Genomic DNA, 25,201 nt, shown 5'->3' with positions numbered 1-25,201 from the left:
TTGTGGATTGACAGTGTGTGGGTGATTTGTGTGAGAATTATTGCTGGTTGGTTGTGGATTGAGTTTGTTTGCAGGTGATCGTATCACTCTTTTATGTACTAAGCCATTTTTTTCAAGTGTAGATAACAATTTAGAGTAGAAAATTTCATTCATATAATCTACCAGTCTAAGTGGATTCCAAGTTATTCAGACTTTTACTCAAAAAGTTCAATTATGAGAAGTCAAACCTGTGAATTTCTAACTTTAAGATTCAACTGAGCTATAACTCTTACTTCTAAAATAATTTCTACTTTCTTTTCCTTATTTTTTATGTTTTCTTTTTCTACACACACATTATGTGAATTTTTATGTTGAAACATGTACATTCTTTCTAACGTATACTTAACCATCATTGTTACTACTTAAGTTTCAATTATTCACCTGATTCTCATCAAAGAAATTTTTGTGAATATAGTAGCTTTCACACAAAATAAGGCAATAGTCTTCTTCATTATTTGTGGTGTCTTTAACTCATCATTTCTACTTTCTATTTCTCTAGAAGTTTTTAAGCAACTATGATAGTACCCTTTCCATAAAAAATGAAAGCTTCACACATCCAAGTTGGTAGCTCTTCCTATATTCATCTCCTTAGATGAGAAGAATACAAACTCAGTTTCCTTTTGAAGCTTCTAAAGTCAAATTTTGCTATATGCTCAAATAATGCAATTATTGTCTAAGGCAAAAGCTATGACAAACAATTTATCACAAGCTATGACAATTTATCACAAAACAAGTAAGAATAACATTATACTCACAAACACTTCTCACTAACTTTTTCGTCACATGTTAACTCACAATTCTTCAGTTTACATGAATCCCATTTGTCCAGTAATGAGTCCTGCTTGACCAAGCCAATTACAAACTCTTATGTGGGGTTAGTGAGAGAGGTTTGTTAGGTTAGTATTATTGAACAACTAAACGCACGTCATTGTAATGGAGCAAAGCCGAGTTTTTGGCTAAACAAGCTTGGCTTGATTATATATAAGGCGAATTCAAGTTCAAGCCAAGCCATACGAGCTTGGGATTTTCCGGCTCGGCCCAAACTCGATTAGCGAAAGGAGTTAATCGAGCTCGAATTCGAGCGGCTAGAATTAGGTTCGAAACTCCCCCCTCTTTTTACATCTCCTGCAGACTTGCACTAATTTGTATGGCAAGCATTCCACTTTATCATACATTAATTTTATTAATTTCAGTACTCTAATTACAAAAAAATCCAATTCCTCTGCAACGCCGCTGCACTTGTCTTCTCCAGTCACTACCTTCGTCATCTCCAATTCTCCAGTCAAAATTTTCAACTACATAAACCATGGTCATGGTGACTTGCGGCTAATCTTACTTAAACCTAAAAACCTCACATAAAAAAAATGAAAAAAATAAAAAGAATAAAAGAAAAAATGCAGCAGGCTACGGCGCCTGCCGGGAGACCATGGCAACTTCTGCGAGGCCAAGACAGACCACGGCTGCATTGCTCGACCTCGATCTGGTCAGATCGAGACCCAAGCGGCGCCGCCTAGACCGCGATTAGCCAGATCGCATCCCAATCTTTACACCCAGATCACGATGTTGCCAGTGATGGTCCATTGTTTTTTCGCGATCTTCGGTTTTTTCCAAGCCAATCTCATTACCTTCTCAACCACAAACTTCACACTAACTCCATTGTTATTGTTATTGTTATTGCTATTTTTTGTTATTTTATTTGTGGGTATGAGAAATGTCGTGATGAAGGAGGTGATGATGGTGGTTTTGCTTTGAATTTGTGGTGGAGATGAAGGAGGCGTTTTTGCGTTTAAGGGAGACGGGTGCTGTATGGAATTGATGATTTTTTCGTTTTAGGGATTTTATTTAGAGATTTTTGCGTTTTAGGGATTTAGAGATTTAGGGCAATATCGTGTTTTACAAATTTTAAGAATGGGGGAGATTTGTCATTTTTACAATTATTTAGTAATGAAAAATACATTGTAAACCCCCATAGTTTCTAAAACCATCTAAAACAACCCTTTGTATTTGAGCCAGCTTCAACTCGCGAGCCCATCAAGCCGAGTCGAATACTGATTGAACTTGGCTCGATTACTATCAGAGCCGAGCCGAGCTGAGCAGACTCGTCTAATGATGAGTAGAGCTTTAGACGAGCGGAGTTGAGCTGACTCATGAGCGACTCGGCTCGTCTGACAACCCTAAACGCACGATGTATAAGGTTTAGCCCAAACCGACCCATGTCCACTCCTTTAAGCTCTCTCCCTTGGAGTAGTCCGCTTACTCTTGGTTGTCAAACCCCAACCAAGCTTTCTATCACTTTACAAATAACTTTGAAAGTGCTATTAAACATATACACTCTCCATGACTCACTTTCTCTCACTAGAAAAGCCTAGAAACTCAATAATGAACCTCACTCTTTTACAACTCGAAATTTGATTAATGAAACCGTAAAATAAGTCTCTCACAAAATAGATACACAAGTGTTTGTACTCAATACAACCCAATCTACAAGAAATGAAATGAGTGTGTCACAAGGCTGAGATTAGAATGAGAAAAAAAGCAGGTGAAAGCTCAAGAAACTTTGATTGAATGTATTTGGTTTGGTTAATATGAAATTTCAGAGTGTGCAAAAGTGTTTCAGAATGGGTTTAGTTGGGTTTATAGAGTACAAAAAAATAGAGACGTTATGCCTAAAAACTAGAGTTTGAAAAACACAAAAATTGGTCAATCGCCTTGAATGGGTTTAGTGGGGTTTATTTAAGGGAATAATAAAAATAGTCGTTAGCCACTTGGCACTAGCCGTTGGGGGTTTAAACTGCCGAACAAACTAGCTTGACTTAATTAACTATCCTGGATGCCTTAACATAATGATGACCTTTAGAGCTAAACCGCCCAAAGCCTACTGAAAGAAAGAGCAAATAACCTAACTTGCTTAACTTACAAAGCATGACTGCTCAGAGGAACTTTCTCCAAAGTCGCCCAAGAGTACTGAACTAACTGCACCGTCGGGGAAAGATTCTTCCCAAAAATCAGAGACACGCATCACATTCTAGAAAGACAGATTTCTCTTTGACTCCCTGACTTGACTTTACTCTCGCTACCAAACAGGGACTTTTTCTCTAATCAAAGCCACCTGCTGAACAATCTAGTCGACCAGATTGGTAAAGCCTCCAAAACATGGCTTTCGCCCAAACCGAATGGCCAATCGGAAGACCAACCGGTTGATCGGATGCCAATCCGATTGACTGGATGGGTTAAACTGTGAAGTATGAAAGCTTTTTTTAACCCCCTAAGTTTGAAAAGTGACATTTTGGCCCAAATTCAAAAAAGCCAAAAACAAGTTTTTGAGAGCTTTAACGTGCATAAGACTTCTCTAACCAAGACTCATGCTTAAGACAAATAATGATGATTACAAGGAAAACAACTTAGACTTAGGGCCTGTTTGTTTTCAACTTTGAAGACTTAGAAAACTTGAATATTTTATATTAAGATATATATGAGTTGTATGGTTTGATCACTTAAGACTGAGAACAATCATATTCCACTTAATGGAAAAAAAAAACTAAAAAATTTGGCTTTTAACTGAAGACTAAAGACTTATTTGTTTGTCTTAAATGACTTCTCCAAAAATATCCCTATTCTAATTTTTATATCATAAAAAAGGAGGAAATTCCTTGTCATCTAGATCTACACTTAAGAATAAGTCACTAGTAATAATGCTTAAGGATATATTAGTTTGTTATCATCAAAATAAGAGCATGCTGACTCATTGAGTCAACAATCTCCTCCTTTTTTATGATGACAAACACATATGTACTTCAAGGAATCTTAGCTTGCATATATGAATTTCCTTGAAGTAGAGAAAGACTTGACTTTTAATAAAAAAATGAAAGGGTTTGCTCTAAAAAATAAAGTTTTCTCTCCCTAAATGTATGCACCATAAATAATCAAATGACAATATAATCCATGACACATCCACACATAACACATAAATAAATATCTCAGATCATAGCTCAGTACTATGTCAACAAGCAACTCATATAAATCACAATCATATCAAATATAGTATCTTCCAAATTTCTCCCCCTTTGTCATTATTTAAAAGAGAAAAGCAAGATAAGCACCACAATAGACACAGAAACACGAGAAAGCAAGATAAGCACCATCAAAGACAAAGAGAAACACGAGAAAGTAAATAGCATGAAGTAAGATGTCATATGGAAGGAAAGGAGCAATATAACCCATAACATCTATACAAGAAGCACAATCATCAAAATAAGAGCTATAATGCTCACAGTACACAAAAATATCCAGAAAGTAAGCAAAATGCATATAGAAAGTCCAAGTACATCATGAAATAGAAAATAAAAACATGAGCATGGAAAAGATACCCTTCAGAAACTTTGATGAAGAGATTTTTTTTAGGGACAATCAGATCATTGACCACTTATTGCGGTCATGTGTCCGGGTCTATTGACCAAGGCCTTGGCCCTACGATCTTCTCAGAAAGATCTTGCTCTTTTCCTTTGAGCCACTTTCTTTTGATTTACTAGGCATACATGATTTTACTCTTTACCCTTGTCAGAGTGTACATCCCATAACTGTAGATAAGTTGGACAATTGCAATGGCGGTGGAAAGAAAGAGGAAAAAAGTGGAAATGAGTTTTTGAATATTAAATTTTGCCCTTCAAAGCCATGTGAAATTCTCTTTTATACGTCCACCATAAAATTAATTGATTAGAACTAACAAAAAGAAAAATAAAGGAAAGATTTGTCAAGGAATAATCACAAAATAATCATAAAGTAAGCAGTCTTTATGTCACATTACGAAAGGCCTCGTTTAAAAGAATATGTCATCTAGGGGCTATACCGAGACTAATGAGTAAAAAGTCTAAAGCAAGAAGTGATCTTAGAAACCAATCGCGCTCTAGTGAAAAACTTCAATATCTTTTTCATTTAGAAGAAAACCAAAAATTGTGTTTTCGTTATGGTTACAAAAGGACAATTACTTAAATACATTTGTGTCATTGGTCAAGGGGTCTAATTTTACTACAATCACTTGAAATGCGTTTGGATAACATCCTTTCTTTATTGGGTATGGCTTCAACTATTATTCAATCTACCAATTAGTTAACTATAGACATATTTTAATTAGTGGTCGTATAGTTTGATATACAAAATTATTGTTGCAAACCTTGAGATATTATTAGGACAATTGATAACCAAAATTCTAAAAGCTCTAATTAAAAATGATCTTAATTCATCCCACTAAGAGGAATTACCAAAACAATTGACTCTTCATGCATTCAAATATAAAGGATTAGTCAATCAAATAATAGATATTAAATGATTGGTCAACCTTAAACCTACCTTAAATAAGAAAGGGTTCGTACAATTTCCTTTTTTGGCCTAAGTAAAAGGGAACAAAGTAAGGAAATTGATCTAGCGATTTGGTTTTTCTCTTATTCATATATCATAGATCAGTAGGAAGATTTTTCTCCCTTGCCCACTCTTTCTTTCGTTGATTTTCCGTATCTCAAAATTAGGAATTGAGAATCTAATTCAAAGAAAGGTCTAACCGGTTAGTATTCATTGTTTAAGTATAAAATTCTATTGGCAAATATATAACTCTAATAATATAAAAGAAGTCGTCAGCTTCAATTGAGATGGGACTGGAATGTGATGCCTAAGGGGTGCTAAGTGAATAAATGAATGATAATTATTAATAGCTAGGCTACGTTACTTTGGTAATCTATCTTTTAATTAGATCATTACCTTGTTTGTTTCACTAGATAATTTTTTATTATTCAGATAATATGAGAAGTGATATAGGAGGTTATGTGATTACTGACTCAGAATGCGGTATTTTAAGATTACCGTGGTAATCTTATTTTTGTTCTAATTTTACCCTTAGTTAATAAAAATATCGAACACAAATGCCCTCCTTTTGATGTCAAATAACAATTAACTCAACTTATTGAATGACTTCTTTAACCTCGTTAATTAATTATTTGGACAAAAAGGCCCTATATATAATGATGATAATAATAATAATAATCTTGTGAAAGACATTTCAAAAAAATAATATCTATTTTGTAATTGCTATCAATCAAATACATTAATTATTTATACAGTCTACACAAACCAATCACAATAATAATTTAATTCATTAATATTAAAAGTTATCTATCTCATTTGTAATCCTATATTTTTTATAATAAAACATTATCGGAACCAAACAGTCCCTTATATTAATATTTCTTGGATGCTTAAGCCACACCTTTTTCTTTTCGAAAAATACTAAGTCTACAATTCAATCTCACAACATTCTTTCACAACTCTCGATGTGATAACTCATAATTGATTAGCTCATAAATAAGTCACATTTACTTACAGTGGACCCCGTCTACCTAACCAATTACGAGCAATGTTCTGAAACCCGGACCGAACCAGCCAATACCGAGAACCGGCCACCTGTCCGGTCCAAGGTTTAATAAAAACCGGTAAAAGCATTTGAGTTTTGACTCGGTTAAGACCGGATTTAGACATGATGAACAGTGACAAACCGCCGGTCCAACCGGATTGATCACAAAACCGGGTCATTTGAAAACCAAAAATCCTTCGTCTCTTCCTTCGTCATTCTTCAATCTTCTTCTTGATTCTTGCAGCAGTGGCCACCACCTCCTCCTTCCACATATGACATTCCTATTTCTCCAAACCATTTTCTCTCACCCTCTCCTCCTCCAAAAACAACAACAGCAGCAATAGAAACAATAAACTCAACGACCTCATTATGAACAAGCGTCTTAGTCAGAACCAAACTCATAAACTATCACTTTCAACATCAAAATCAAAGCGTTCAACATCAAAATCGCAACTTTCAGCATCAAGAAGAATACCCACAAGCCAAATTGGTCTTATTCTTCTTCTTCATGTTCTCTTAGAGACGTGGCGGCGCGTGTGATTCAAACCCATTCCCGAGCCTTTCTTGTGTGTAGATCCAAAACCCTTAGACCTTTTCGCCTTTTTCCTTGATGGTGGCTTTCAAACCATGTTAGCCATTTTTGTGTTTGCTAGTGATTAAGGAAACAACAATGGGGTTTTGTTGAAAAAGCATGTTGTGGCTTAGCCAAAAGTGAAGAAAAGTAAAGGAGAGGGGAATGAGAAAGAAGGAAGAGGATGAAGTGAAGAAGTTAGAGAAGAAGAATAAAGGAAGGAAGAAGAAAGTTACAGAAGAGAGGGGAAACTGGAGAGTGATAGCAGAAAGAAGAAACTGACGAAGAGAAAGAGAAAAACAAAAAAAAAAGGATATAAGCTGCAGGGGTGTTTTTGCTGGATTTCAAACCTACAAAGACTGATGGGTATTTATCTGGGGTGTGTTTGCTAGGTTTCAAACCTGCAGGGGCTGATAGTGATCAGCGGTCAGACCGACCGATCGGACCGGTCAACCTGGAAACCGGCTGCCTAACCGGGTCATTGGATAGGTCGGTTTTCATAACATTGATTACGAGCTATCACGTTGAAAATTATAAAAAAAGATTATAAAATTTAATTATAGAACTAGCATTATTGTTTTATTTTATTTTCTTTTTTAAGATTTATTTATTTCTCGTTTACAAGTTTCTAGCATTGTTTTAAAAATCGGATCGGAGGGCAACCCGCTCTGATGGCTAGGTCACGGTTCAACCGGTCCAACCGGTTGGACTGGTGACATCATCACACATCATGATGATGTCAGCACATTTTAAAAAAAACCGTCAAACTTAATAAAAGATATGTTATTGTTATTATAAGGGTGTCTTTGGTGCTAACTTAAATGTAAAGGGATTAATTGCAAGAATTTCAAAACAAATGAAGAACCAACCTTTCTCTCTCTCACACTCACACCCAGCACTGCAACTCTCAGAGTTTTTGTTTGCATTTGAATTTTGTAAAACACTAAAAACAAAATACAACAAGATAACATTTGTGTTATGTGTACGTATGGCTTGGTAGAATGAATGTTAATCTAAATGAAAAGGGAAAATTAGTTAAAATTAAAAAACTGATTGGTTCATTCATTTGAGTGGATGTCATTGATTCACATAAATGCATTTGGATGGTGCATTAAATTAAAATGAGCAGTCAAATTATCCAATTCAGTGAACAAATTATCTATCAAAGCATGAAAGCAATAGATTCATAAAAAAAAAGAGTGGAAATATCTTTACAAAAGAGAGTGTTGTCATCGTCGATTCCAGCGAAGAAGGGAGGCATTGTTGTCCGTCGCCGTCGTGCAAGGGAGAAGGGAGGTGCATCGTCACCGAAATCCAACGAGGGAGATGCTGCCTTCGTCGAGCAAGGGAGAAGAGAGGTGCATCGCTGCCGAAATCCAACGAGGGAGGTGCTGTCGTCGTCGAGCAAGGGAGAAGGGAGGTGCGTCGTCATTGAAATCCAGCGAGGGAGGTCTTGCCGTCATCGAGCAAGGGAGAAAGGGAGTGCATTATCATTGAAATCCAGCGAAGGAGGTGCTGTCGTCGTTGAGCAAAGGTCCAAGGGAAAGTGGAGTTGAGAGATTGAATTGAGACTGAGTGCAATTATCTGAGAAGGGAGTCGCGATTTTGGAGAGTTAAGAGATTGAAGAGAGGGGAGAAGTAGAGTCGCGTGAAAAATAAATTAGATTTAGGGTTTTTTCATTTTAAACATCGACCTGGTTCACCAAACGGTTCGGTTCGATCGAACGGGTCATACTGTTTATCCGGTTTGATAACGGGTTAAAGCGGCTTTTAAATAATAACGGGTTTTATATTAGCTCGGACCAGACATACAACCGGGTCCCGATTGAACTGGTTAGACCGACCGATCCTGTCCAACTTTTAAAATAGAGGTTTCTAGACGATTAAAAGAAAATCATCGCGCATAATTCAACCACCAAATTCAGGAGTCAGAACACGTGGACAGCATAAAACCGCATAGCATTGAGATGACGAAAAGGATATATTTTTTTTACTTTGGGTTTGGGTTGGGTAGGAAAATTAGAACACAAAATAAATACAATAGCTAATAAATTAGGATTAGAATTTTAAAATTTATAAAATATATCTTACGGCAAAATGACTGGGATAGAAGAAAATTATGGATTCAAACAAAGTCATCCTATATATACTAACAATAATTAAATTGTCGCATTATTCTCAAATCTCAGTATCAAATTCAGGTTGGCTCTAATAGAACTTTACGGATTCAAACAAAGTCATCCTATAAGAACTCTTCTCGAACTATGATAGTCAAGCTGGAAAAAAATATATAAAATGCTTTAATGGAAATGTAGCCATTAAAACAATATAACAGAAAGCTAACGAATTCTTATACAAAAGGAATTGAATTTGAAGTAAATTAAATGTTGTATTTAACTGAAAAATCCCAGTTGCGCTCCAGCTCCACATCAATGGAGGAGAAAATACAGAGGCCAATCTCCAGCCAACCAATCATCAAATTAATGCTTAATTACAATACTCAAATAAAGTGTCAACACACTCCTCATGGAACTAATGACCTTTCTATGCAAGATATGTAGATGATGTTTAAACCTCCGCATCCAAGAAAGTAGCTCTAGTAACTCTGAGATTAAGAAAATTAAAAATTAAATAACAAACCTCAAAAATTAACTATTAATTACTAAATATCCAGATACGTTCTTACCAAGAACAAGCCTCAGTTGAAGGTAGCTTGCATGTGTCTTAAATCTGTACAACAATACTTCTCCGGCAAAATCTGAAGAACGATAGAAAAAAATAAATACTAGTTGAATAAATGACTATTACAACAGATCACAGTACAATATCATGAAAGATAGGGGCAGTTAAGTAATGCTATTTTTTTTTTCCCATCTAAAAGAATAAATTCAAGATGAAAACGATGAAATGTATAGAGTATTTTGAAAATAACAAAAACATATTTTTAATATATAATTATCAAGAATACTGGTTAAGTATCTTAATAATTTTAGAACCAAAATTGAAATGACCTATAAAAATTATAATTAAAAAATAATACAACTCAAAATTGATTTTGGATTTTGACAAATGAATCTTAAAAGTAGGAAAAAAATACAAAGTTGTTTGCACTATTTTGTTTCTTTATAATTTCTATTATAAAGTATTTCCACCTCAGCAAGACAAGTAACCATCTAAATTTAAAATGGAATATGAATTACCAGATTTAGGATTCATCTTTGGTGAGAGACCATACAAGGAATACTTAGCATAGGCCAGCAGCCTGATCCGTTGTGGTGCACCCAACTTGCTAATTACAGACCTCATATGCCCACTGGAAGAAGAACCAAAAATATTAATTGGTCGGAAAGCTTCTTCAGCATTCAGTTTATAGGTTACTGAACTCTTACTCTGTGCGAAATACTGTTAGAAAGTCAGGCGGTAGAGACTCCATGAAAGAAGATATATCCTCCATCGTTAGAGACTCTAATTCCGGCTTCAATTTCCTTTTCTCTTCCACTGACATTCCCTTCCCCAGTGCAGATTTACTGTCAATCAGATTAGAATAGCACAATTAGGTTAGTCTCTGTTTTTTTTTTTTTTTTTTTTTTTTTAAATCCTTTTTTCTTGATCACTCTCTTTTATTTCATATGTCATTCCATACGGCAATAACCCATAAACGAAATGCAAGTACATAGTTTAGATAGTTGAGATTCAAAGCAACTTGCATAGTTAATGCATCTTGAGAATGATATAACTTAATCTCAACCATTCAAATGTATTTATATATGTATATACACACACACACATATCTTAATAAGAAGAGTGAGAAAAGTTTGACCTGTCAACAGTTCTTCCTGTAAAAATGAGGGGGAAGTACTTAGAATACTTTCCAACACCAAATCGTTCACCAAGATGATATATTTTGTTGGAGTCGAGAAGAATCAATGCTTTCCACAGCTGACAATATTCCACTCTAAATGCTTCATCCAAAGTTTTGTAGATTCCATGATCTAAAAGAACTGCATTGTTTAAATAAGAAACGAGAAATGGTGAACTCCATACACCCAAGTTTATAAGGATCAATTTTGTCCTAAAAATATTTAACAAATTAAATTGTTAATCAGGACATACCCAATGAAAAGCCATTCTGACCTTCTGGAGAAACAAATATATTACCAGGGTGTGGATCTCCATGAACAAAACCATGGACAAATATCATTTCTGCAAACACCTCTAACAATGCTTTTGCAACCTAACATTTAAACTAAGCAAAGATAGCTTAAATGATTGAAGTTAAACGTTGAAGAAAACAACAGAAAAACAAAGATAAAAAAAGCCTGCTCAAATAGAAAAGAAGGTTGATCCAGCTATTGCGGGCCTTCAAGCCTCAAGAGAGAACAACTAATTTAGCGATAACTCAAACAATCATGACGATGCCTGATGCAATAACCTTTACCACATCGGGAGAAGAATATGAATAATTACATTACTTTTTGAGTTTTCTTAGCAATAACACATAGTTTCATGTGACCTATCGATTAAATAAATAAAAATGAAAAATCGGATGAGATGGGCCTTCCTGGCCCACAAATAAAGATTCTTAGTCCATGAATTTTTAGGGCATGGACAGTCTAAGACAAACCCATTCTTTGTGAGTTTTTTAAATAATAAAAAGGAACCAAATCCGTTCCCATTCCAATGAACCAAATACCAGTAAGTCTCTCATTTTTCTATTCTTTTAAATATACTTTTAGCTTAACTAAACTCTATAAACATAAATTCTTTGTCATTAACCAAGCTTAAACTCTCATAACCTACTCCTTTGAACTTGACTAATATTTTATAAAACCAATCCTTACCCTTATTCTCTCAAATCATTCCTACACCAAATCCTACCCTTCATCCCAATAATTGAACTAATATCCTAAGTTCTTCAGGCTGTTTGAAGAAGGTACAGGAATGTCACATCAGTAAAAAATTATTAAATTGTTCACTGTTATGTTTCCCTGTAAGGTTCTGTACTCACCAGAGTCTTGATAAAAATTAAAAGATATAACAGTTAAACGAAACTATACATTAAACAAAAAAAGGAAAACACAAAAACATAACTCAAAATGAATAAAAAAGTAACCTTTATTGCATCTATTCTTCTTTCCTTCAAAAACTCCAGATCATCAACCTGAAATATAAGTAAATTCCTGTTAATAGCACATCATAGTAAAGTAAACAGCATACTACCGTATTCATACTATTCTAAGATTGATAACTCTTGCGTCAGTATATTTACATTATACAAAACTTTCTTCAGGAGGTTCTTACAAAATGCATTTTAAGACATCAAGAAATTCATCATATCATAATATTATCTGCAAAACCTGTAAAGACAAAAATATGGATATTTAAACCATACCTTGCAGCTCTTATGAAAAAAAAAATAAGTAAACCATACCTTGCACCCCCTACAGAACTCCATTGTCAAAACATGCTTAGTGGTCAAATCCTGTATACGTAAGGTGGTGGTGGTGGTGGTGGTCAGATTGCATGAGACATGAATCATATAAACACCTCCAGATTTAGACACAACAAGACAAAAGACAAACTAACAAAGACCATGAACTAATAACACAAAGGACTGTTCTATCATACCCAAAAAACATTAGGAACCCGGACTATGTCATTGTTTTTAAAGTTCTCAGCCGTTTTCTCAGCATTTCTAGCCTCTTGAATGAAATCTGTGAGACACAACATAGAGGGAAAACACTATTATTTATTTAACCTTAAGAAACTGACTAAAGGAAAAACATTATTAAAAATAAAAATATAATCAACTGAGAATTTATTCACGGAAAATTATCTATTCTCAACCACATAAAATGAAAACAAATATGAAATGTAGAACTGATAGGATAGAAAATAAGCAAGAAAGGGTATTGAAAGACTTAGAAAAGAGAGAAAACATGAGGAATTGAGGGGAGAAAATTAACTTTCATTATCAATATTCACTATAAGCATATCAAAGTCTAATTTGTTAGGCCAGACCTAAAACAAAAAGTGCATAGAAATCTACTTTAAAAAAACAACCTAAATCCTACTTTAATAAGAAACAATATTGAAAATTACTTTTACTTCAACAAGCAAAAATCCAAGTGAAACATTACAATAACTTTTATTTTTTGATAAAAAGAACAAAAAGATACATATTACTGTGAAGAAAAAAAGCCAAATTGGTGGACCAGGTATCCTCTACAACAAAAAAAAAAAACCTATCTATCTAGGGTCCAAGGTCCAAACACCATGAATCTGTGCAGAAAGAACAAACAAAAAAGCAAGGTACTACAACCAGAACAGCATCAAAAAAATTAGATGAACAAAAGTTCAAAATCTTTTGAGACAAGACACAGAAAGATGCTAAAAGCTTGATTGGTTCCCATAAAAAATTGATTTATTCTCCTCCACTATCCTAAAAAATCCTTGTCTTTCACCGTAAATCACTCACAAAAGAGCTAAAACAACAAACTTTCTAAGTAAATCAAAACCAAGTATCTAGGAGTGACTCAGAACAACATTTCCTACAATGACAGATCCTAGATTCAGCATCATTCTCCCCCCTTGAGAAAAACTTCACTCCGAGCAAGATAGCTTGAAAAGAGGCACCATGTCTCAAGTAGATGTTGCCATTAAACTAGAAAATTTTCAAACTTGATCTCGTGTAGAAATGGAAAAGAGATAATACAAATATCAGCTTATTAATCCACTAGCTTACACATAGACGGGTGGAAGTCTCCATGTTGCATCAACTGTCTTGGGTTGTGTTGAAGGATCCAAAAATAGCCAAAAAGACCCATGGGAGGTTTGAAAGTGCCTTGGTTAGAACATGTATTTGACATTGTTACACTACAAAATAATTTCGAAAACGGGCTAAGTAGTTATAATGATCTGGTGACATTTGAAGGCAATTTTAAAAAAGATTCACAACTTCTGAAATCAGCATCAATTTCCAGTTCAGGGTGATTAACACAAGTCGAGCTGGTTACTAGTCTCAATGTGATCATCACATTTAGCATCTTTACTCTAAACTTCACCCTTTTAGCATCATGATTACACATAGGATTAGATTAGACTCTTAGGATTGTTCTTACTATAATTTGGTACACATAACGAGGCTATGATTTGGACAGGTACTACAAAAAGATTCAAGGTATTTTGGGTTTAGGCTAGAAGATATTAGGGAAGGTTGACTTGTGATAAAACATTAAAGGCTTGTTTGATTTGTGATTCAAAAATAATTTTCAAAAACTAAAATACGATNATAGCCAAAAAGACCCATGGGAGGTTTGAAAGTGCTTTGGTTAGAACATGTATTTGACATTGTTACACTACAAAATAATTTCGAAAACGGGCTAAGTAGCCATAATGATCTGGTGACATTTGAAGGCAATTTTAAAAAAGATTCACAACTTCTGAAATCAGCATCAATTTCCAGTTCAGGGTGATTAACACAAGTCGAGCTGGTTACTAGTCTCAATGTGATCATCACATTTAGCATCTTCACTCTAAACTTCACCCTTTTAGCATCATGATTACACATAGGGTTAGATTAGACTCTTAGGATTGTTCTTACTATAATTTGGTACACATAACGAGGCTATGATTTGGACAGGTACTACAAAAAGATTCAAGGTATTTTGGGTTTAGGCTAGAAGATATTAGGGAAGGTTGACTTGTGATAAAACATTAAAGGCTTGTTTGATTTGTGATTCAAAAATAATTTTCAAAAACTAAAATACGATTCAAATTTTTGAATTGTATCTTAATATCTTTAATTTTTGAAAATGTGTCAGATATGATATTTAAAAATTGTTTTCAGATTAAAAACAATTAGAAAACTGTGAAAAACAACTTTTAATCGTTTTCTAGGCTTCGTTTGGCTCACATTTGGGAATACTACTATTAGTACTCCCAATAAAGTTAAACAGTAAAATTGCAAAAGCTCACAATATTATTCAACTTTTTTTAAACCCCCCAAATTTGTTAATTTAATTAAATACCCCTAAATATTTTTTTAGAAATTGAAAAAAAACCCCAGCAACCCATATTTACTAGATTCCGGCCACCATAGCCAGAAAATGGCCGGAATCTGGTATAATGACGCACTACCGGCTGAATCTGGCCGGTAGTGCGCCGATCTAGCCTTTTCCGGCCAGATCCACGATCTAGCTTTTTTCGGCCAGATCCACGATGGATCTGGCCGAAAAAAGCCAGATTTTTGGCCGTAGTCAATCGTTAACGACGGCCAACACATGGTCGTCATTGACCAACGACGACGACCGTATCTTTGGCCGTCGTTGACGAGCAAATACGGCCAGATCTGGCCGTCAACGGCCAGATCTGGCCGTAGATCTAGCCTTTGCCGGTGGATCTAGCCGAAAAAGGCCATATCAGCGTAAGACCAGCAAGATCCAACCGGTCATGCGTTGATACGACGACTCCGGCCATCCTTCGGCGGTGGTGGCCGGCTGTCCATATTTAATGGGTGGGTTGGGAGTGTTTTTGTTAACTTTTAATGTTTTATTATAAGGGTTTTTGGTAAATAAACAAACATAAGGGGGTGTTTAATAAATAAACAAATATAGAGGGTATTTTTATTTATTTTCAAATCCTACATCGTAATACCACCAAATTCAACTTTTTTTAACTTTTTTCCAAAAACTTTTCTAAAAAGTGTAAAAAAGTGAACCAAACAAAGCCCTAATTTTACACTAGTTTTTAAGATTATATTCGCAAACTGTTTATGCAGACAATTAAGACTCATTTCTACCAAACACGTTTTCATAAGATTTGTTGTATCCCTTGATTTCAAAAACCAAAAACTTTATTCACATTTTATATCAAACGGAACCTAAACAATTGGCTATTTTTCTAAAAGCTATTGGATTAAAATTTTGTTTTAAAAGGAGAAATATTTAACCCAATTTGCTCATACCCGTATCAAGGTATCTATATGCTGGGTGTGATGCTTTGTCATGTTATTTATATCTTGTCATAGCATTCATCATAGGTTAGTAGCATGGACATGGATCAAAATGTCATTTGAAAAATAATTAGTAAACCAAATTAGTAAACAAAAATAAATAAATAAATTTATGCAGTGAATTAATGAGCACACAAATATACCAAACCTTGTAGTGTAATGTCAAGAGCCACTGTTTAGCCTCACAACTCGTTGAACTCAAAAATCAAATAAATAAATACGTACGAAATTCAGTGATTTGAAGTGTTTGTAAATGATGATGGCATCAGCTACGATAGGAGGGAATAGGGTTTAGTAGACATCTTGGGAGCACACCACTGCAAACAGTGAAGGAAAGAGGTTCTTGTAATGGCCAATGATTCTAGGTGATATATGGTTGACTTGATACTGTTGATGGCATATGTGGCTGTCAGCAGAGGTCATGTGGTAAATTGATTTAAGAGGGGATCAGATTGATAGGAAAGAAAGTCAATGGCAATGGCAATATTATGTCACATGTTGCATGCAAAAGTAATTGGAACATAGTTAGGATCTAATACCAAACTAATCTAGAACTAGAAAGGAAAGGTGAAGGATTAAAAAGATAAAAAAGAGGGATAAACTAAAAGAACTAGAAAGCGTCATAAACAAGAAGCATTTGGAGGGAAATTATACCAATTTCCATTATCAATATCCAATGTTAGTAACTTTCATAAAACTAAAATCTAGGACATATTTATATAGAAGCCAAACAGTGATAAAATAGGAAATACAATTTCACTAGCAATAAGTAACCAAAATCTTACTCTTATCTGAAAACTCTCTAGTTCAAACAAGCAATACTGAGACTGAACAATTGAAATTCCGTAAATATAAAGACTTTGAACAATAACAAGATCTTACATCCTCCATCAGTTTGTTTCATGCATAAATATTATACTAGTACATGCTCTAATTGTTTTATTAATTTCGTTAAAAAGTGCACATAATAGATTATAACACTATTTATGATCATGCAAATTGAACTTACACGTCAACAAATACATTATAATTATTTACGATTTACCAAGGTTTTTCTCAATCCATTGTATTAAAATATTACTTACTAGCAAATCTAAAATTTAATTGGCTTTATATTGAGGCTAACATAAACAAAATCAGTGTAAAGTTTACTAGGCCTAGCAAAATTGTACACATCCCATTAACACAATATCTTTTGATTAAAACAGCTGTCAAGTCTAGGTTTATCGGATTAAGTCATTAATGAGTCAATCTGTTAAAACAGTTTTATTAATAGACTGTGTTTGGGTTTAATCTCTAAAAACCATTTCACCCGTTAAACCACTTAATTAGGGTATTTAGTAATTTTATCTAAAACATTTATAATATTAATTAGTTAAAGGAAACTTTTGATGATTCATTTATTATTTTGAAGATTTAATCATAATTACTCCTATATTATTTTTGTTGATTATGTGTTTATGCTTGAGTACAGAATTCTGGTATAAATTGTGTACAATGTGTTGAGTTATATTTTGTTTCTTGAATAACGAAAAATAAAAATATATTCAATGGATAAGGTTTGGATTACACATTAACATAATGAGAATTGATAGTTCGACTCAATAAGATAATAACTGGATTTGCAAAAGAAGATTTTGACATGTCACAGAAATACAATATGACATGATGCCGATTTATCACAACTACTTATCATGCCTAAGTGTTTACCCTCAGAAAAGCTAGAGTGGGCTGCTTCCTATGTTTCCAAATCCCCTCAAACATCTTTAATGTCTACCAACATCAAATAGCCAAAAGAGATATACTACATATTACAACCTTAAAAAAGAGAAAAAAAGGAAAAAGGAAAAATGTTGGCTGGAATATGTATAGATAATAATACATTCTATTACTCACCGAGTTCCAAAGAAATGGCTCCCCCAAATTCTGATATCAGCCACTCAAACCTGTACTCAGGGAAAAACTATGGACATAGAGAACTATCAAAAATCATGAAGAACATTGGGAAATTAAAAATATCAAGTACGAGAAACTTAATTCTATTTAGATTTGAAATTTGTAACAAAAATTCTGCAACAAATATGTAAAAAAGTCATAATGGTCAAGAATGTGGGAGATAAGTGAAAGTAGATTAGGTGATTAACGTAAAGTGAAAATGAAAGACACAGTTGGATTATAATCAGAAGAAGATCAGGAAGCTGAAACGACACAGGAGGGATATTTCAAAATTTGCTCTCTAAACTCATTTTCTCAATACAGCCACAATCAATATTTAAATTTTTTATTGCTTTACACACCTAATTAATTACCAACTTTAACCCTAACTATATATATACACCCATCAGCACACACTTATAGGAAAAACAGGCCCAAAATATCATCAAATAAGGTTGCTGTTACGTGATGTAAGAAATAATGTATGAGAAGCGAAGAAATGGAGAAAAGAGCCGGAAGGCAATCAATTAGTCATTGGTAGAGCAATCATGGGAAATGGGATTAAGCACCTTTTGGCTGTTATAATTATAATTATGTTTCTTTTTCTCAAATTTTTTTTTTTTTTCTTTTTTTGTTTTTTTCTAATTTTAGAGGCGGAGGTTAATGGAAAGGCTTTTACATATAATATATCAAATAATATTAGTTTAGGGCATTATATTATTAATGATGCCGTGTTAAAATTATTGTACAGACTATTGTATTATTCTAGGAACTAGTTAACAAATCTGAAGAAGTGGTTTTAGCAATTTCATTTTTTGACACAGTGACAGAGGAGCAGACAGATAAAAAAACAGAATTAGAGAAAACAGACAGGATATAGGGAGAATTTAAAAGAAAGGAACAAATCTAGAAGAAGATTCAGACAGAGAACTCAGGAAACAATATTTTATCAATTATTCAGCAACCATTAGTTTCTCATATAACATAACACCTATTTATAGGCTTAGAATCCAAACCCTAATGAAAACATAATTTTAGTTCTAATAGAATAAGAAAATAGAAACTAAAATAACAAGGACAAAATTAACCCTAAAATACAACTATATAATGACTAAATAATCCTTGCATCCACTCTTATGTCCTTCATCACATAGTTTTATCAAATTTTTGGTTTTCATTTTTGTAAGACATCCTTTCAATTTGGTTCAAACTTTTTTCCAAAAATGAATTGAACTGAACCAACTCATTCACATCCCAACGGCCACAACATTCACATGTAGTGCCATGTGTAAAACAGTAACAACGTTATATAGGTAAGGGAAGGTGGATGATGATGTATGAAAGTATGAAGGAAAACTATGGAAACATCATGATAAAATAAGGGGTTTGGATATATAAAGTGATGAGCATCCAAGCCAGAGTAAAGAAAAATGACTTGGGCAGATGAGTTGAAACAAGGTATGTGCTGGACTAATATGGTTAATAGAAGGTCACAACTAATGAAACCATTCAAGCAACGTGAATGACCAAACATAAAACACAGGAGACTTGAACTTCTCCAAGGAATCCACATCAAGAGGCCCACCCACGAGTCCTCAACTTACCTTGCATGCCTAAACCTCTATATCACCCCTCAAAACATCAATATCTGCTCCGCATTCGAGATAAATTTTACTAAAATTTGAAATTTAAATGGTATTTTCGACAATTAAAAATTCTAGCAACAAAAATCATAACTATACTCATTAAATTAAATGATTTAACAAAATCAATTTTGTGTCTCCCTTGTTTTTTAACAATGGCCTCAATACCATATTAAATAAATAAAGATCATGAAGATTTAACATTTTATTTTCTTACATAATAGAAATGCATAATTTAAATTCAAGGGTCAAATTCAAATAACCGGCAACACGTAAAAAAATTAGTGTTAAGAGATTCAAAGCGCACCCATGTAACAGCCTTTGAAAGGAAAGACATAATTGTTGTGTCTAGTCTCATCTTATGCTCTATTCCTGGGTATTGCACCTAATTACCACAAGAAAAGGCACATAAATATTTATCGAGTACATAATCAAATTAAAACAGCTTCATGAACAAATTATGGTCAGCTGACACCATATGCAAAAACCAAAAATCAAAAACAACATTAACAAAAAGAACATGGAAGTCAATTTTCTATTGGATCCAATAGGTTAGGTTCAAGAGCCCACAACTTGAACACAAGTTTTGACAATTTTTGAGTCCTTCAATGGTTAAGATAGCACATATGCTGTGTCATTTCCAAAATGCATTGAATATCAATCATACAAAGTGAACTAATCTAATGAACAAACAATTGAGTCAAAAAATGGTACCCTTGAACCTTTCCTTAAATATATACGGAGGATGAAAATTACAAATATATAATCTACAAGGGCTAAATGGATATTTGGATGTTATTAGTTCTGTTCAAAATATTTGCAAGTTAGGGTCTCTATAAGGACTTCAAATAAGGAGGATGAAAATGAAAAAAAGAGGGCTGAATAGAGAAAGATATTATTACTTGAGCATTCAAATTTACACAGATTGGGCTTACCAGTTTACAAAGCAAATGAAGGGGCATATATAGCTTAATACACCGACTATGTAAGCTAATTAGAAGCTGTCAGGATTTCATACACATGGCATCAAATTAAGGTTCATTAATAGCACAGTTTCATTTTGATCAATTAATGTCATTAACAAGTGCCACTCAATGACATAAACAACATTTGTATTGATGTCATGTATTCGTAAATTCTAGCAACTTCTAATTTGTTAAATCGGTTAAATATGCTATATAAGCCCATATATTGCCTTGTACAAAGAGTGCACAATTTGCAAAGATTGTGAGCAAATTAATAATATATATACAGAGAGGAGAGAGAGAGAGAGAGAGAGAGAGTACATTTCTAGTACAAATTATGAAACAATTTTTAAGTCATTAGATCAATGCACTTTGGATGGTTGAGATTCAATACAATTTGCACATAAAATGCATATTAAAAATGACAACTTAGATGCAGTCTCAACCATTCAAATACATTAATCTAATGGGTCAAAAATTGTGTCAAAACTTTTGTGAAAAACGTGAGACTTTTAAACCTATCCCCTATCTATATAATGAAAAGAATGATATGAGTGTGAAACAGCTTTGTGCTGCTACCATATGTGCTCATGCTATTTGAAAATTCATGCATTACCAAATGTACATAAACTCATACACTGATCTAGCAACCATGGATTATTATCCATTAATGAGGGTATATTGTGCAGCATCTTAGGTTTAATTCTCCTGCAAATGTTCTCCTACACATCAATTGCAACTTATCAACATTCTAATTATTGATTAGAAAAGGAAGTAAGCCAACATAGCAACATTTAAAAATAGTGCAGTTTGCCTACTATGGAATTGAACCTGGAACTTGGTTCGACTGGAAAGCAAAAAGCAAAGTCACAAAATAACTTACAAAATCTAACTGGAGAAATCAAGTCATGACAGCAATAAAAAAATTGAGCAAGAAGGAAGGATGTTCTAGCTCTTTTTATGCATAAATTGTTTACACATGCTAAGGGTTCTACAAAGTGCAAATTACATGTACATATAAAATGCACAATCAAGAAGGAAATTCTTCAGAAGTCTATCTGTCCACCCCCAAGAATGATATACTACAAAGACAACATGATTTCTTAAACTGGCATGACATGCTGACCAACCTTAATAGCGACTTCTTGATGATCTCTCAACACCGCATGATGTACTTGGGCAATAGATGCAGCAGCTATTGGTTGTTCATCAAAAGAAAGAAATCTGAAATTTGCATAGATCTCAAACTCAAAAAAGCGACCTTCTATAGACTTCCAAGGGGGACATTGTATACAAATAGTGGATTTTATCTTTATTTATTTTTTCCTCTTTAAAACTTGACCTGTTTTTACTTTTACCTTGGATTTGAGCTACAAAAAAACTTCCACAGGGCATGTTACCAACTAGGGAAGTGGCAAACACTATCATTTGCCTGTCATAATGAAAGAGAACATCCAGAAAAGAAGAGAGAAGGGGAAGACATGATTCAATGTGCTGCTAAGTTAACACATATTTAATATTGCTTATTCCCCCACAATTGATAACAAATGAGATATCTCAAAACACCATTTTAGGTCGATGCATGTAAATTAGACATGTGCAGCTATCCAACCGAACACAGAAAGTGAAACTTTGTCCTTCCTTGCCTATTTAACTCTTCCATGACATTATTGGATGCAAAAAGATCCTTGGTTATGCATGTTTAGAGCTTATTGTTCTAAATAGATTCTTGCTTCAACTTTTGACAGAAAGATTAAAAAGTTAAAGGCACATAGATATACCAGAACCTTGACCATCATTTATTTCTTTAGCTCAGACAAGCATCTTCCCTAATCACCGTAAGAATGAGTTCAATAACATATGTCTATGAATAATGGAGTATATTGATACAAGAAAAAGGAAAAGGACAAGAATGAGAATGAGGCAACTATGTGAATAATAGACGAAGGATTTCTATTGGTAAACAGACAACTTATGCAGCTACTTAAGTCCAAAATGAGCACAGTGGTATAAATTATTATAATGAAACAGTACCCTCCTACAGAATGGTTATTTAGATACCAAATTCCAACAAGCAAGGCAACATTTGATCCATGGTGTTACCTTCAAAGTTCCTCACCATTCAGACATAATATTATAAACAAATCCAATATCCAAGTTGAAATTTAGCCCAAGTCATATCTAAAGAAAAATCACATCTCCAAACTTTTTTTCATTGAGAATCAATCATAATCCGAAAGACAAAGGCAAAGAGAGGATAATGACATTAATTTTTACATATTCTTACTACTATGATTAAGTTCACATAAGGACCACATTTTTTTGCTATATATAGTTTACTTTTCACTTCTTTACGTATGTTAAGAGTTTAGAAATTATAGTTTCCATTTTGCATAACTTAAGCTTTTAGACTATTGTTGTTTGAACATGGTAGCAAAGCTTATTTGACAGAAAATTCAAGTGTTTGAATACTAAAAACCTCAAGATAAAATCAGCTCGTGTAGGTGTCTTGATAAAAAAATAATAATAATAATAATCCATATGTCAACTTGGGATCTTTTGGATCCATGTGACCTGTTACCTGAACTCATACACACATAGTGATAAGTGTTCAAATATATTATTGGACTTGCTATAACTTTAAGCTAAAATTAACTATTAAACTACACTAAACATGTGAACACATCCCTAAATGATATTCCTAATTGTACATAATTATATTCCACCTAAAAAATAAATGCCAGAAGTCATCCCCATCAGACAATTGTCCACCCTAAGATGCAAACCACATTCACTTTTACATTCTAAGTACCATACTGATCCAAATTTCAAGTAGTATATCATCCTATGTTCTAGAAATTTTGCACATAGTATAACATACTGGCACATTTATAGTACACATAAAAGAAAACTATGAATATGAAGCAATGAAATGAACAAGCACACCATAGTTGATCCCATGGCCTAAGACCTAAGAGGATAATTGATCCTTAAAGAGTGTGAAACAATCTATCTTTAGGTGGTTAGCTATCCACTCAAACCCTAGGGAGGAACTACAGTACAACCTATCATATAATCCAACCTCACCTACTAGTTATATACTCCATTTAAAGAGTGAAAGAATTTTCACAAATAAGAAAGACTTTTTTACTAAAAAATAACGAAGCCTAAAAGCTAGATGACAAATGTTAAAGACTAATGAAAAGATTAGACCATATCCCTAAGCATGTCATGCATTGACTAACATTAATCAAACTCATGAAAAGAAAAGACCACAATTCTTCAGTCACCTGTTTAATAATCATTAATCCCAAAAGCTGAAGCTTGTAGGTAATTGCCAACACAAAATATGAAAGAACACATCAATAGATATATGATATGCAAATACTAATTTAGCTGACCAAACAATAGCTTACATTTCAGAGAAATCTTGGCCCAGATTGCTAATTAGAACTTCTTTTATGGCTTTGAAATGACAAGGAACCGCCTACAGCATTATTTCCACAGTATTAGTTCAAGAGCCACTCAGATAAACCCTGCCTAAATAAATATCCACAAAAATAAGTCTTTACAGGCTGATTCAAACCTGATCCTGTAACGAGGAAAGAGTCAAAAAGTATTCTTTGGGAACCTGCCGCATCGCAGCAACAAACTGACCCGCTTTTACATAGAAACCTCTGTTGGTTTCACATAATTGCAGAATTCTCTTGGCTGAACGTAAATGAACCTAAATAATAGTACAACACCATACCATAAATCAATACTAATTATAAGTAAAACCCAGCTTTCCATTACTACTATCATTAGGCAAAAAATAAAAAAATTGCCAGTGATGAATTTTTCCCCTTTGGCTGGCACTAAAATAAATGATTGAAAAATATTTACACAGGACTAAATAATCAGATGCAAAATAAAAACATTAATTTCAAACGCGAAATAACCTTCATATTTACACAATTACAATGGAACATCAACTGATTTTCTAAGTAAGTAAAGAAGTAAAGTATAATATATTAATTTAATCCAGATTAATCTGTTATACTATGAGCATAATCTTAAAATAAACTATACAGTATGAACTTGGGCGATTGTGGAAGTTAAGTTATACAATCGATTGAAAAACAAAAGGAGACCACCTCAGATAATTTGCGACGATAATCACCGGAAGCAGTAGATAATCCATATAAAGAATATTTGTAGTCAGCAACAGTCAAAGCAAACTGTCAATTGTCAAATTTCAAAACACAATCAGCGAATAAACTAAGATGTTTAAGCACATAGTAAAAGAAAAGGATCAGACGGTGGAGATTGCGCGGGAGGAGCGAATGACGCCGTCGACACCAGCCGTAATTTTCTCCGAAACAAAATCGGAGCGATTGGAGGCGTGAATAGTGAGGCCAGTGGCTGCCAGTAGGAAAATTGTTTTCTTCAGTTTCGCTGGAAACTTGAAAATTTTCTTGGCCGTCATTTTTTGAAAGTTTGTCGGCAACGAGTCGAGAGTTTCTAAGGCAATTAAGTGATTGTTTTATTATTTTAAACAATATTTTTGAAAAAATTGAATTGGGTTATTATTTCTACAAGTAATTTAAATTTAAAAATATATTTGATAAGATTTATATGTTAATTTAATTAAAC

General features: G+C 33.7%; 1 protein-coding gene across 1 annotated transcript; it reads right to left on the bottom strand.

Annotated features, from left to right (window-relative positions):
• Positions 1-9,233: 9,233 nt before the first annotated feature.
• Positions 9,234-25,081, bottom strand: LOC116131535 (uncharacterized aarF domain-containing protein kinase 1). Its single transcript, XM_031417181.1, has 16 exons — positions 24,867-25,081; positions 24,703-24,786; positions 24,153-24,293; positions 23,983-24,053; positions 21,697-21,790; positions 19,909-19,986; positions 17,920-17,986; positions 12,639-12,724; positions 12,442-12,492; positions 12,124-12,171; positions 11,124-11,244; positions 10,831-11,011; positions 10,400-10,537; positions 10,211-10,323; positions 9,697-9,768; positions 9,234-9,615 (listed from the first exon to the last, which is right to left on the bottom strand). Exons 1-16 carry the CDS (start codon positions 25,032-25,034, stop codon positions 9,491-9,493), a joined length of 1,638 nt encoding a protein of 545 aa, XP_031273041.1. The 5' UTR covers positions 25,035-25,081; the 3' UTR covers positions 9,234-9,490.
• Positions 25,082-25,201: the final 120 nt, after the last annotated feature.

The sequence above is a fragment of the Pistacia vera genome, unplaced genomic scaffold (genome assembly GCF_008641045.1).
Source record: "Pistacia vera cultivar Batoury unplaced genomic scaffold, PisVer_v2 Contig234, whole genome shotgun sequence".
Taxonomy (NCBI): domain Eukaryota; kingdom Viridiplantae; phylum Streptophyta; class Magnoliopsida; order Sapindales; family Anacardiaceae; genus Pistacia; species Pistacia vera.
Note: the sequence above shows the minus strand (reverse complement) of the source record. Positions and strands in the feature narration are given on the sequence as shown.